The sequence below is a fragment of the Sinocyclocheilus rhinocerous genome, unplaced genomic scaffold (assembly GCF_001515625.1).
Source record: "Sinocyclocheilus rhinocerous isolate Xijiao unplaced genomic scaffold, SAMN03320098_v1.1 scaffold1121, whole genome shotgun sequence".
NCBI classification, from domain to species: domain Eukaryota; kingdom Metazoa; phylum Chordata; class Actinopteri; order Cypriniformes; family Cyprinidae; genus Sinocyclocheilus; species Sinocyclocheilus rhinocerous.
The window spans coordinates 232,696-247,380 of record NW_015670367.1 but is presented as its reverse complement, the minus strand read 5'-3'; the positions used below and the strand labels follow the sequence as shown (position 1 = coordinate 247,380).

Here is a 14,685-nt window from a genome sequence, read left to right as displayed (position 1 = left end):
TACCATATGTGATGCGCTTTATGTATGTGTGTTTATATATTTAATCCACAGGAATTGGATTAAACCGCTTGATTCATATGGATTTTACAATGCCCTTGTGACCTTTTTGTATCTTCTAAGTTTTAGTTACCTAGACTTTCAGTGAAGGGACAAAACATGTTTTATTAAAAATATCTTAATTTGTGTTTCAAAGATTAACCAAAGTGTTATGGGTTTGAAAGGACTAAAGGAATAAAAGAATTTTCATTTTTGGGTGAACAATCCCTTTAAGATGATATTCCTGGATTTATCCCTGAAATGACTGTCCCTGCTTTGGATAAACACATCTGTCAAATGGATATCAATTGTACCTTAATGCCTTTAAAAATATCTTTCTTTCCCTAAGATTTAAAGTGCCTGACAATAGGACCCTGAATCTGGACAATACTCTGTTGTGAAAGACTTTAATATGAATACAGTTAGATTGAATCTCCACACCAGAATACTGAATGCAGTCTCTTTACCAGATCCTGTCAATAGACATCTGTTTTGTCTGTTATCCAAAACTGTCAGCAGAGTTTGCATTTTGTATTGTACCCAAAACCGTATTAACTAAAAGTTTTCTATCAGCCTGAGAGGTTGACAGAAGAATGACATGAAATAGCCAAAAGCATGAGATGAAGTGATGATAAAAAATGACCAAGGTTTATGTAATAATCTAAAGGCTGGAATATACTACAAGACTTTTGTCCCAATTTCCCCCCGATTTACAGTCTGCAGAAGTGGATGCTAGTTGCAGAAAGTCAGAGCCAGCCTGCAGATTTGAGTTGACAGATCGCATAGTGTATGTGACTGTTTACAAAGTTGGTAAGTGTATGATCCCTAGCACTCAGATTTTAAAGGTTGTGTAGTGTATTCCAGCCTTTAGTTGCCTATGTTTCAATGCTCAGATTTCATCTCAACTTCATCCCTTCTGTATTTTGATCAGCACAAATCCAACAAGTTTTATACCAATCTAAAAGCAATGGAAAATGACTACTTCACCACATTATACTGTGACATCAAAATCCTTGAAATGGAGACATTCTCTTATCACTAACTTGTGAAGACCCTTAAAACCACACAAACATAGATAAAACAGCAATAAAAATCACTACAATAGCAAGTAAAATAAGTAAAATGCTAAGTAATATAGAATTGAATAAATTATAGGTTGCTATTAAGAATCCTTAGATGCATCAATACTTAAAATGAAACGCTCTATGTATCTTTCTGTATTGTACCATGAGCTGTTGTTTTAAGTGATAAGATTGCTGACATTTTAGGTATAAAAGAAGTAGCGTGGCACAGTTTTATAGGAAAAATAATGTACAATCCGTTTCTCTAATAACTACGTTTTACAGGGATACAAATCAGCTAGTGTCCACTAGTGCTACTTTATTGAAGTTTACTTGAGTTGTTATTCCTGCTAACCAAAGACCAAGTCAGTCAGGTGTAAGGCATAGCATAGATTCAAAGCACAGGGGAAAGATGGGATCAGTGCAATGTTCTATTTCTTTTGTATATTGAATCAGTTTGTGAAATTAATTCTGTTACTGATTACTTCTGTATTGCAATTGACAAATCTTGCATTTGCATTTTAGACAATAGTGTCCAACCCTGGAGGAATCTCTGTTCAGGTTTGTGGTGACATAAATCTCTGTCTTTCTGCTCTCGGCTTTGTGCAAGTTAGATTCCAGTAGTTTGCATGATCCTTGCTACAATCATTTTGCAAGCAGATGAAACAGAACCGGTGAAAGCATGATGTGCATGTTACAAACTTGCATCCTTTTTCATGCATAATCAGATTATGACACTTGGGACAGGCTCTGAACATTGGACAACCAAGCACTTTGCTCTTTGGATCTGAGACCACTTCACAGGTTAGCAGTGTGGAGACGAGGGGGCACAGCTTGTTGGTGCAGGCAGCAGAAGTGCAGGGGTAAAGGCAGGAGCCACAGAGGAGCTGAATGGTTGGGCATCGAGTGCACTGAAGCAGTTTATCTGTAGTACCTTTTATATATGCAGGTTTAAGTGCAGAGAAACAAACCGGGCACTTTGGAAAAATGTAAGATATGGGTGGAAATTAATAAAGATTTACAACTTCATGACACTATGTTGAGTCTGGTTCAGATTAAGTTGATGACAATGCAATGAAGTTAATATACAGTGCTTACTGTGTTTGTGGGATCTAGATTGTTTCCATCTTCCTGAGATCCAGAAGTCTTTACGGATTTGTTATTAATTAATGACTGAGTTTGAGAGGGAGGAGAAAGCGCCTTCACACAACAGACAAAAGATACAGTGACAAATTTGATCAGTTTAATCCAGTGACTTAACCAAAAGCACTGCCAGCAATAGCGCTCCATTAGACATTACTGTCTTTATGGTGACCTGCTATTTTTAAGCAGCTTTTTAAGGGTCTTTTGTATATTCGACTGGTATTTAATGATGCAACATCGTAGTTACAAGCTAAGAATGTATTCAACGTAAAAGTATTCTCACCTTTAAAATACTTTCCTCCTGGCTGAGATCATCAGTCAAATCGTACACCTGTGAATTTCCTACAGAATAATAATTGGACGTTTTTTTTAACGTGAAATGTGCAATAAGAGTAACTGAAGCATTGATTAGGCATGTTGCGTCATAGTATTCTCAGGACAAAGTGAAAGTGAAAGTCATTTTTCAGTGGTTGTGAATATATTTATAAACAAATGTATTAATAATTTGCCATTCAAAATGTAAAAATGGTTAATAAATAACAAATACCAGTTCCCATTATTGTCCTTCCTCTTCCATTCCACTGTATAACTGTCTTTCTCACGCTTCTCAGCTCTTCCTTGTTTGGGTTTACTACCACACAGTTTTTTCTGGTTCTTCTAGTACGTTTCATTTGATCTGTTTGAGTGAGATTATTTAAAAATCCTCACCGAAAATGTCTGTGCTGTGCTGTCGATCTTGTTCTGTGTGTGAATGAAAGTGCGACAGCATTTGTTTACAGGAAACCCCACAGCTGAGCTCTGGAAAGTACTGGAAATTCATGACATCATAATTAAACCTTTAGTGATTTGAAATCTTTTGCGTATTTGTGAATTAAAATACAGTCCATAATATTCCATTGCAAACATGTATTGAAATTTGGTTGTGTAAACTGTCTCTGAGATTCATAAAAGAAACAATGTTACTGTTTCTCTCTAATTTTAAAACCAGATAAAATGTGAAATACTTGACCTTTGCTATAAGTTATGTATGCATAGTACTTAAAAAATAAACATGTTTTTAGCTGATCAGAACTTTATTGTAATAAAAATGCATTATATTCCTGCAAAAGTTTATAAACAAAAGGTCAATATACATATTTCATAATATTAAAAAATCCATTTAGACTCAAATTTTAAATGTAAATAGTGAGTTTTGCTACTGTAGATGTTGATGTTGGATTAGCTCTTATGTTTATATAAAGCATAAATACTTCATCTAAGAACCTGAGAGGTAACCTGTCAAACAGGTTTTCTTGCAGAGGGCATGCCTGCACTGAAAAGTCAAACATTTATTTCTGTATGAAAAAATCTTTACTCACACAATTAAATACTTGAAAACAAGTGGTACATTTTTAAGATTTAAAGTTACTAGCTCAAAGCCACTAGACATTAATTTCCAAAAACATAAAAAATACAAAACAATAAAACGCTAATGTAACGAATCATTATTAACAAGCCTGTTTGTTTGTGCAACATTAACAATAGCCATTCTTTTGTAGGCACCCAAAGCTAAATATTTAGCCTGCCACTATGCACACAGTGTGGGGAACACATATGTAATAAAATTCATCCTCTTATGCACCAGTCCATCGAGCGTCACCCACCCCTGTAAACACGCTGATATATATGTGGAAGAGACTATAAATCTGGTTCTAATCCCGTCTTGAGCTGAAACCCCATTATGTCTGATGGTCCTTATGTGATTTTGACCTCTTCTGAATCATGAATAGGATACTGTGTGTGTGTGTGTGTGTCAGCACTCTTGTAAGTGTACTGTATGTGCATGCATATTGTATGCTTGTTTGTTTCTGTCTGTCCAGTTCCAAGTCAAGTCAGTCAAGACAAAGTCTTGCATTCTCCCTAAGGTCTGAACCCAAACGTGTTTAATGTGTCTTTGATCTCCCTATAGTCCTGCCAGCAATAAAACTTTAGCCGGTCACAACACAAGAAGGCCTCTGATGATACGATTCCATATGATGTGGCATTAACTGTTTGCCAAAAGCAGTTCTCACTCAGTACTTCTGCACATCAGTTTGGTCTCTGTGAACACATTGTGATTGTTAATTAGAAATAATGAAGCTGAATGTAGAAAAAAATGTGACCACATAATTTGTAAGAAATTACTTAAAAAGGAACTAAAAAAAAGTGATAGTTCACCCAGATATGAAAATTTGGCCAATAGAATAGTCCATGTGACATCAGTGGTTCAACCTTAATTTTATGAAGCTACGAGAATACTTTTTGTGCGCAAAGAAAACAAAAAGAATGACTTTATTCAACAATTTCTTCTCTTCCGTGTTCATTGTCTGTATATTCTGGTTCGAATACGTAAGGCTTGGCAAAAGAATTGCAAGTCATCCTCTCTGTCGAAATCTGCAGACATGTTTACGAAGACTTTTATGTACAGTGTGAGTCTTCTTCTGCTTATAAGAAGACACAAGTCGCAGCGCATTCGGGTTCTAAGTCAGAACTCTGGCTCCTGTGTCAGCAGGATCACACGCATGCGTTGAGGTACTCTCGTGAACGCGCATCAAAGACTGACACGGAAGAGAAGAAATTGTTGAATCAAGTCTTTTTTTTTTCTTTGCACACAAAAAGTATTCTCGTAGCTTCGTAAAATTAAGGTTGAACCACTGATGTCACATGAACTATTTTAACGATTACCCTACTACCTTTCTGGGCCTTGAACGTGGTAGTTGCATTGCTGTCTATGGATCAGAAACCTCTTGGATTTCATCAAAAATATCTTAATTTGTGTTCCGAAGATGAATGAAGGTCTTACGGGTTTGGAACAACATGAGGATAAGTAATTAATGGCAGAATTTTCATTTTTGGGTGAACTATCCCTTTAAGTTACATACAGAGAATATAGTTGCGTATGTCACAAAAGAAAGTGAGAATCTGTGCTGGATGTAATCATTGTCTATAAATAGTTGGTTTATTTAACAGTTAACATTAGTCACCTTATCTCTATGGCTCTGCTGATGAGCCCTGAACTGCTCAGGGTTTGTGAACATCTGTTGGCAGAATGGGCAGACTGACTCTGGGAGGGTATTCCATGGTACCCGTCCGACTGAATCAGGAGAGTTCAGTTGTTCTTCCAGGTGATCTGCCTTTATCCAGTGCTTCTGCTTATCTGTGTGCACCATGTTAATAACCGACGGTCTGTCGTTTCTCACCACCGCTGCATTGCTATGAGATCCAGAACCAGATTCTGATCTGGATCCGCAATCTGATTGTAAAGCAGCTTTTGGTTTAGTAGCACAGGACCTTAGAGGTGCGTTACCTTTCTCTAACTTCTGTCGCACCTCTGAGGTGTAGTCGTATTGAGGCCTCTCCTCCTTACCTGAGACTGAGGTGTGTGTGTCTCTTGGGAAAGAAAATGCTGTAACTCTATTCCTGTTCTCGTTGTTTTGATCTCCTGCCTCATTCCTTAGGTTATTCTTCATAGTCCCAGAGTCGTCCTGTTTCCCCTCTGCATTAAACCTGACCAGCCCTGCACTCCAGCTTTCTAATGGAGGTACGGACAGCTGCTGAATGCAGTGGTAGAGAGATGGGTAGTCCACATATTTAAACTTGGGAACCTTTTCCTTAGGACTGGTGGGCCTGTAGTCTGGTGCCTCTGTCAATGAGCAGGATCCCAGCCAACCGTTGAGCGGAGGCACAGAAAGCTGTTGGATGCACTGGTGCAGAGAAGGGAAATCCACATACTGGAAACGAGGCACCTTGCGAGGGATATCACAGAGATTGTCTTTTCTCACACGCATTTGTGTCGAGGTCTCAGGGTCACCCCGCGCCTTCCTGACCGCTCTATCATCTGTGTCGCACTCTGCTGAGGCCGAGCGCTTGGCATTGCCACCTCCATCTGAAGGCAAGTGCCTCCTGTCCTCCATTCCTCTGTCTGCACAATGGTGCTTACGTCTCCTGTGGCTATAAAGAGACACAAAATCAGTAAAATCAGATCTGTAAGTTAGGACTAGTTTTGATCGTGATTATTTTTTAAAGAATATTTCGGATTTAGCATTTATGGCATAAAGGTGCAGTCACAGTGAAATTTCAGCGAAAAAAAGGTCCATTGTCTATTGCCAATAGTGTAGTCATTCATATACACACACAGAAGTTACTTTCAAACCAAGAAGTTTTCTGTTGGTCAATTTGGTGAATTTGGTGGATTTTGCCTGAAAATTTCTCCTAAAGTAAATGTGACCACACCTTAATGTTAATTACCACAAAAAAATTATTTAGACTCGTCCCGGTTTTCTTACTAAAAAAACTAAAATAGATTTTATGAATAGGCATTTACAAAGGAAATAAATGAGGCCAATTTTTAAAAGCAGAAATGTAAAGCTTATAATTTTATAAAAACACTTACATTAATTCTTGTGTTAAAACCGTTTTACAGTTGCTTGAGGGCTTTATGATTTATTACTTTATGTAGTAATAGCAACAAAGTTGTAAAACTGGAGACAATTTTACAAGGTTAGTAAATTCTGTGTATTTACATTTTATGGCTGTACTATTGAAACAGTGGGTATTTTAAAGTTTCAGTGATTGACCCCATTCATTTTCATTGTACTGTAAATGCCTTACTGTAATCTAGATTTTTTTCTTTTTTAAGAAAAAAAGGAAACACCACATTTTATTTTTATATTCATATGATTATTTTGTGGTAATCAACATTATGCCACAACAAGTGCTGTTGATTGAGCTTAACTTTTATTGAACCCAGAATACCTTTTGAAGCATATTTTGTTCACTGAGCAACTCAGCAAGAATCAACATGAATTTTTCTTTTGTGATAAATAACCCAGTTATGGTTCAACAAAACTGTAATTCAATCTCTAAACATTCTGGGGCAAACAAATAATTACAGATGTGGGTTGATGCTTATAACATAGATTAAACGGAAAGGCATTCATTAGGCATTCATGTTTCGATATGTGAAACGGGCTTCCACATGTATACTGGGACCAGATCCTTTAAAAGAATACAACTCACCCTCACTGCACTCCTTGGATGTCACACCGTGTGGGTGGGTTGATAGCTGGGTGGGTTTGCTCTCCACAGGCCAGGCTGGGAAAATGATAATAACAACAAGACAAAAAAAAAACTCTGAGATGGCAGGAGATGTGTACACATAACTGTGTGAGCACTAGAGAAAGTGTCTATGTGTGCGTTTGTGAGGGGAGAGCTGGTCTGAGTTGCTCCTGTAGCCCTGTGCCATGGGTATAAATAGCTCTGCAGGTATGGAGTAAAGGAGAAAAGTAGGTCAGCTTAAGACTGATCGCCTTCTCCAGGGGGCCCAAAACAAAATATCTGTCACACACGCACACACACAACACTACAGTCTTCTCTTTCTGTATTCACTATGGTCAAAACCAAGAACACCCAATACTGCCACACAAAAGCCTAGGAGCAGCCCAGCCCACCCTGACTTCAGATAACTACACACACTTACTGAAATTGACACTGGCTCACTCCCCATGTGTAATCAACAGGTGAAGAGATGTAGTTTACCACCTGGTCAGCCCACAGGCTATACATAAATGAAAGATTCACCAGTATCTCACAACCACACCCCAAGCGTTGTCTATAAATTAAACATTATTATTATTATTATTTATTATTATTATAAAAGCACACACAAAATTGCTCGAAAATTAGGAGAAAAGATTAACATCCCAGTGGAGCCTGTGCTGAGAGAAAAAGCTCATGCTGTGCTCAGATGTGAAGTAAATATTTCCTGTTTATTGAGGGCTATGGTCAGTATAGAGACTGCAGGGCGTATTGTAGGTTTTAGACACAAAAATGTATATATATATATATATTAGTTTAATAAAATACCTATTTACTGAGTTTGCATGATATGTGTCAAACTAGAAATGTGTCATGACATAAAAAAAACTTTTGATACCTTGTTGCCATTTAAAACAGCAAATTGGTTAAATGTAACATTTCTTTCTTCTCTTTTTTCTTTTGTATTTCTAAAAGCCACCGAACATTGCCTGGCACAGAGAGAAAAACACACACTGTCGAACCCGCCCTGGAATCCTGCCGGGCGTGGGGGATAATAACCGTGCTCCACATTCACACTCGCTGTGTTGTTCATGAGGAATTGGGTCACGCGCCGTGGCCTACATTTTTAAGGTTTGTTGTCTTCGTTTTTTTCCCCTCCCCACATTTATTTGGGCTGGCCCCGCCCTCGTTGCCTGAGCAGTGCATCGGGGGTTGGGGAAGAGCGGAACAGTTAGTGCCCGAGCGCTGCAAAGCAGTAAAATGCGCCCTCGCAACATGCAGACAAACAGAGCATTCACACGCGCGTGACAGCAGAAATGTGCGCGTGCTGACACAACGGGCTAATACAGAAAGATACGCCTGTCTATAAACATACTAATTTGATTTCTTATTAAGCCCCGCAAAATATTACACTTGTCATGGATAGCACAATAGAAATTAAGCTCATATAGACAACTGTTGTCACAAACCTGCATTAAGTAATACAAGGTGACGTCAATAATTCAGATATGAACAAATATCAGGTTGAATGTATAAGATATAATTTACACATTTCATGTTTCCAGAGGTTTACCTTATATTACCGTAGTAGTCCGTGGCGGTCCGTGAAGTGCATGTCAAGTGAGTTCTCCGTCGATTTAATCTCAATTGTGTTCGTCTTATTTCAGAGAAAGAGCTTCATCATCAACACATTATTTAAAATAAAACATAAGGAAATTATTTCTCTCTGGTCAAATTAAGGCGTTTGCTTTCTTGAAGGACTATTTCAACTTATTCAGTTTTAAAACAGTGAGCAAGAGGGCACGATATTATTTATCCTGTGTTAGTATCAGCAACACTTTACCAGAAACAGTTCGTTAATGTGTAAAATGTGGTTTGGCTCTAGGAGCCGCTATTCGGATTCTGATAGAGGGAGACGAAAGCCAATCAGTGTTCGGTCACGCTTCATGACACACCCATGGACTCCGCCTCACTCACGTATCTTTGTCCAATCAACGAGCTGCTTTTTGATGAATGGGCGGAGCTACCATGTCCTAGTTCTAGGCGAATTATAATTCAGCTCAGACTCCGTTTACTCGAGTCACCCGAGCGCGAGTTGACACCCAATCCTCCGCACGTCTTTATCAATCAGTCATATTAGCCCTGACATATGCACGCAAAACAGAGATGTCTTTCCTTCTTTTAAAATCGCACGGATATACAACTCGTTCAAATGTTTAAAATAGTAGTAATAATACATCATGGCAAAATTAACTAGGACCTTTTTGTCTCTTGTGTGTTGACATTATTTTGCCCATAATGTCAACACACAACTCTTGCTCAGTGTAGGAGAAACGTCTCAGGTTACTTGTGTAACCATGGTTCCCTGAGGGGAACGAGACACTGCGTCCTCTAGTTTTTGTGCCATGCTGCGGACACAAGCTTCAGACGAAGAAGTGAATGATGTGCGCTACCGGCGCCTATTTTGTACTAGTCGCGACGGTAGTGACGTCATGGCTGTCGCCGGCCAAACAAGTTGGTGTTTTTTCAATGTAGGCTTCAGACACGGGTCACGACGAGGCGTCCCCCATAGCGACCCCTAGAGGACGCAGTTCGAAGTTCCACGAAAGGGAACGTCTCAGGTTACTTGTGTAACCATGGTTCCCTGAGGGGAACGAGACACTGCGTCCTCTAGTTTTTGTGCCATGCTGCGGACACAAGCTTCAGACGAAGAAGTGAATGATGTGCGCTACCGGCGCCTATTTTGTACTAGTCGCGACGGTAGTGACGTCATGGCTGTCGCCGGCCAAACAAGTTGGTGTTTTTTCAATGTAGGCTTCAGACACGGGTCACGACGAGGCGTCCCCCATAGCGACCCCTAGAGGACGCAGTTCGAAGTTCCACGAAAGGGAACGTCTCAGGTTACTTGTGTAACCATGGTTCCCTGAGGGGAACGAGACACTGCGTCCTCTAGTTTTTGTGCCATGCTGCGGACACAAGCTTCAGACGAAGAAGTGAATGATGTGCGCTACCGGCGCCTATTTTGTACTAGTCGCGACGGTAGTGACGTCATGGCTGTCGCCGGCCAAACAAGTTGGTGTTTTTTCAATGTAGGCTTCAGACACGGGTCACGACGAGGCGTCCCCCATAGCGACCCCTAGAGGACGCAGTTCGAAGTTCCACGAAAGGGAACGTCTCAGGTTACTTGTGTAACCATGGTTCCCTGAGGGGAACGAGACACTGCGTCCTCTAGTTTTTGTGCCATGCTGCGGACACAAGCTTCAGACGAAGAAGTGAATGATGTGCGCTACCGGCGCCTATTTTGTACTAGTCGCGACGGTAGTGACGTCATGGCTGTCGCCGGCCAAACAAGTTGGTGTTTTTTCAATGTAGGCTTCAGACACGGGTCACGACGAGGCGTCCCCCATAGCGACCCCTAGAGGACGCAGTTCGAAGTTCCACGAAAGGGAACGTCTCAGGTTACTTGTGTAACCATGGTTCCCTGAGGGGAACGAGACACTGCGTCCTCTAGTTTTTGTGCCATGCTGCGGACACAAGCTTCAGACGAAGAAGTGAATGATGTGCGCTACCGGCGCCTATTTTGTACTAGTCGCGACGGTAGTGACGTCATGGCTGTCGCCGGCCAAACAAGTTGGTGTTTTTTCAATGTAGGCTTCAGACACGGGTCACGACGAGGCGTCCCCCATAGCGACCCCTAGAGGACGCAGTTCGAAGTTCCACGAAAGGGAACGTCTCAGGTTACTTGTGTAACCATGGTTCCCTGAGGGGAACGAGACACTGCGTCCTCTAGTTTTTGTGCCATGCTGCGGACACAAGCTTCAGACGAAGAAGTGAATGATGTGCGCTACCGGCGCCTATTTTGTACTAGTCGCGACGGTAGTGACGTCATGGCTGTCGCCGGCCAAACAAGTTGGTGTTTTTTCAATGTAGGCTTCAGACACGGGTCACGACGAGGCGTCCCCCATAGCGACCCCTAGAGGACGCAGTTCGAAGTTCCACGAAAGGGAACGTCTCAGGTTACTTGTGTAACCATGGTTCCCTGAGGGGAACGAGACACTGCGTCCTCTAGTTTTTGTGCCATGCTGCGGACACAAGCTTCAGACGAAGAAGTGAATGATGTGCGCTACCGGCGCCTATTTTGTACTAGTCGCGACGGTAGTGACGTCATGGCTGTCGCCGGCCAAACAAGTTGGTGTTTTTTCAATGTAGGCTTCAGACACGGGTCACGACGAGGCGTCCCCCATAGCGACCCCTAGAGGACGCAGTTCGAAGTTCCACGAAAGGGAACGTCTCAGGTTACTTGTGTAACCATGGTTCCCTGAGGGGAACGAGACACTGCGTCCTCTAGTTTTTGTGCCATGCTGCGGACACAAGCTTCAGACGAAGAAGTGAATGATGTGCGCTACCGGCGCCTATTTTGTACTAGTCGCGACGGTAGTGACGTCATGGCTGTCGCCGGCCAAACAAGTTGGTGTTTTTTCAATGTAGGCTTCAGACACGGGTCACGACGAGGCGTCCCCCATAGCGACCCCTAGAGGACGCAGTTCGAAGTTCCACGAAAGGGAACGTCTCAGGTTACTTGTGTAACCATGGTTCCCTGAGGGGAACGAGACACTGCGTCCTCTAGTTTTTGTGCCATGCTGCGGACACAAGCTTCAGACGAAGAAGTGAATGATGTGCGCTACCGGCGCCTATTTTGTACTAGTCGCGACGGTAGTGACGTCATGGCTGTCGCCGGCCAAACAAGTTGGTGTTTTTTCAATGTAGGCTTCAGACACGGGTCACGACGAGGCGTCCCCCATAGCGACCCCTAGAGGACGCAGTTCGAAGTTCCACGAAAGGGAACGTCTCAGGTTACTTGTGTAACCATGGTTCCCTGAGGGGAACGAGACACTGCGTCCTCTAGTTTTTGTGCCATGCTGCGGACACAAGCTTCAGACGAAGAAGTGAATGATGTGCGCTACCGGCGCCTATTTTGTACTAGTCGCGACGGTAGTGACGTCATGGCTGTCGCCGGCCAAACAAGTTGGTGTTTTTTCAATGTAGGCTTCAGACACGGGTCACGACGAGGCGTCCCCCATAGCGACCCCTAGAGGACGCAGTTCGAAGTTCCACGAAAGGGAACGTCTCAGGTTACTTGTGTAACCATGGTTCCCTGAGGGGAACGAGACACTGCGTCCTCTAGTTTTTGTGCCATGCTGCGGACACAAGCTTCAGACGAAGAAGTGAATGATGTGCGCTACCGGCGCCTATTTTGTACTAGTCGCGACGGTAGTGACGTCATGGCTGTCGCCGGCCAAACAAGTTGGTGTTTTTTCAATGTAGGCTTCAGACACGGGTCACGACGAGGCGTCCCCCATAGCGACCCCTAGAGGACGCAGTTCGAAGTTCCACGAAAGGGAACGTCTCAGGTTACTTGTGTAACCATGGTTCCCTGAGGGGAACGAGACACTGCGTCCTCTAGTTTTTGTGCCATGCTGCGGACACAAGCTTCAGACGAAGAAGTGAATGATGTGCGCTACCGGCGCCTATTTTGTACTAGTCGCGACGGTAGTGACGTCATGGCTGTCGCCGGCCAAACAAGTTGGTGTTTTTTCAATGTAGGCTTCAGACACGGGTCACGACGAGGCGTCCCCCATAGCGACCCCTAGAGGACGCAGTTCGAAGTTCCACGAAAGGGAACGTCTCAGGTTACTTGTGTAACCATGGTTCCCTGAGGGGAACGAGACACTGCGTCCTCTAGTTTTTGTGCCATGCTGCGGACACAAGCTTCAGACGAAGAAGTGAATGATGTGCGCTACCGGCGCCTATTTTGTACTAGTCGCGACGGTAGTGACGTCATGGCTGTCGCCGGCCAAACAAGTTGGTGTTTTTTCAATGTAGGCTTCAGACACGGGTCACGACGAGGCGTCCCCCATAGCGACCCCTAGAGGACGCAGTTCGAAGTTCCACGAAAGGGAACTTCCATGTTTGTAGTTTATATTTGTTACTCGGATGTGCAGGAAGAAGACTTTGTGTTGACACATTATCTAAAACTCTCCAAACAAACAAAATATATGATGACTGAGGAAATCCTATGACCTTTTTTGCTGTTGATAAAATGATTTTTCTTTACAGTTTTTATGTTCCAACAGTGGAGTGGTACATCAGCGACTTGTGTCATTTAAATTTCATAATTCTAGGAAGGTTACTATGTAGATTAAGGGTTCACTTACTTCTATGGAGCTAAATGAGCACATGGACAGACTAAATACTAAGAAAGAATGTACACACTCACTAAAATCAGCTTTTATTTACACAATCACAGACAAGAAGATAAAATGGTGAGACTGCAATTGAAATTCAGCTACATCCTGCTGTGATTGTAGCTCCCCAGATTGTGGTTTAGGTATCAGGTGATAGAACGTCATCCTGGACGGCCACAGGCGCCAGAACCCTCCTATCTTAATGAAGATATCCAGACCACACATTCAAAATTCATGAAGTATAATGCCCCTTTAGGGCGCACATGCATTTACTGAGTGTATGAGCAGGCAAAGTATATAGTGCTGAGAAAATCTTTGGATAAATCTCGGTTAAGTTTTCTCTTTGGTAATAGACTGCATGTCAGGACTTTGAAGCAGGGTTTGACATCAGGGTATTACGCATGGAATGTGCCGAATATCAGGATCATGTGCCATGCTATTATAAACCTGACAATTTGAATCTCAGCTCACGAGTTTCCTTTTTAATATATCATTATCTCTTATTCTTAACTCAAAGAGGACAACAGTGTTAAGCCACTCAGATGAAACCAAATAATTTTCTGCCATATAATTTTGGATTTGAAAGGTGTTTGCTTGGCCGTGGAAACTATGCTGAATGCATTTCACTTTCTAGAAAGGCCAAACAGTGCCACATGAAATTAAACTGAATGAAAGCATTTTCAAAACGAGAATGTGAAGAATGTGAAGAAGTTCTTTTTTGAACTAACTCCTAGTTTTTAAAGCCTGATATTCCTAGCAAATAAAATCAACACAGAATTTTAAATAATTTCAATACATTGATATTATTGGCGTTATTTCCACTGAATTATAACTAAATTGACAGGTGCCATTATAATCAAGCACCATCAATTTGTTGCTTTTGCTTGTTTTGTTTTGTATATTTATAAACAATGAAATAAAGAAAAAATCTCTTTGCAGAAGTGCATTAACTGGAGGGATTGCATAACTGCAGATATGAATGAGGCGTGTGCTGCTGCTCTCATTTTCTTGTCTTGATGAACTGTTGTCTCAGCAGTATCTTTAATTTAGTATTAGATGAACTGCAGTATAAACTCTATACAGTTTTTAAAAAGTCCTCTGTGACCATCCATAGCAGTTGGTACATGCCGTCTTGTTGAGCTGAT

At 41.8% G+C, this 14,685-nt stretch overlaps 2 protein-coding genes across 2 annotated transcripts; both read right to left on the bottom strand.

Annotated features, from left to right (window-relative positions):
- Positions 1–1,280: 1,280 nt before the first annotated feature.
- Positions 1,281–3,018, bottom strand: LOC107734120 (cullin-9-like). The gene is made up of 4 exons (XM_016545972.1): positions 2,788–3,018; positions 2,524–2,582; positions 2,196–2,297; positions 1,281–2,074 (listed from the first exon to the last, which is right to left on the bottom strand). The coding sequence occupies exons 1-4, from the start codon at positions 2,909–2,911 to the stop codon at positions 1,655–1,657; spliced, it is 705 nt and encodes a 234-aa protein (XP_016401458.1). The 5' UTR covers positions 2,912–3,018; the 3' UTR covers positions 1,281–1,654.
- A 323-nt stretch (positions 3,019–3,341) lies between these two features.
- Positions 3,342–6,355, bottom strand: LOC107734114 (uncharacterized). Its single transcript, XM_016545967.1, has 3 exons — positions 6,327–6,355; positions 5,243–6,209; positions 3,342–4,319 (listed from the first exon to the last, which is right to left on the bottom strand). The coding sequence occupies exons 1-3, from the start codon at positions 6,353–6,355 to the stop codon at positions 4,308–4,310; spliced, it is 1,008 nt and encodes a 335-aa protein (XP_016401453.1). The 3' UTR covers positions 3,342–4,307.
- Positions 6,356–14,685: the final 8,330 nt, after the last annotated feature.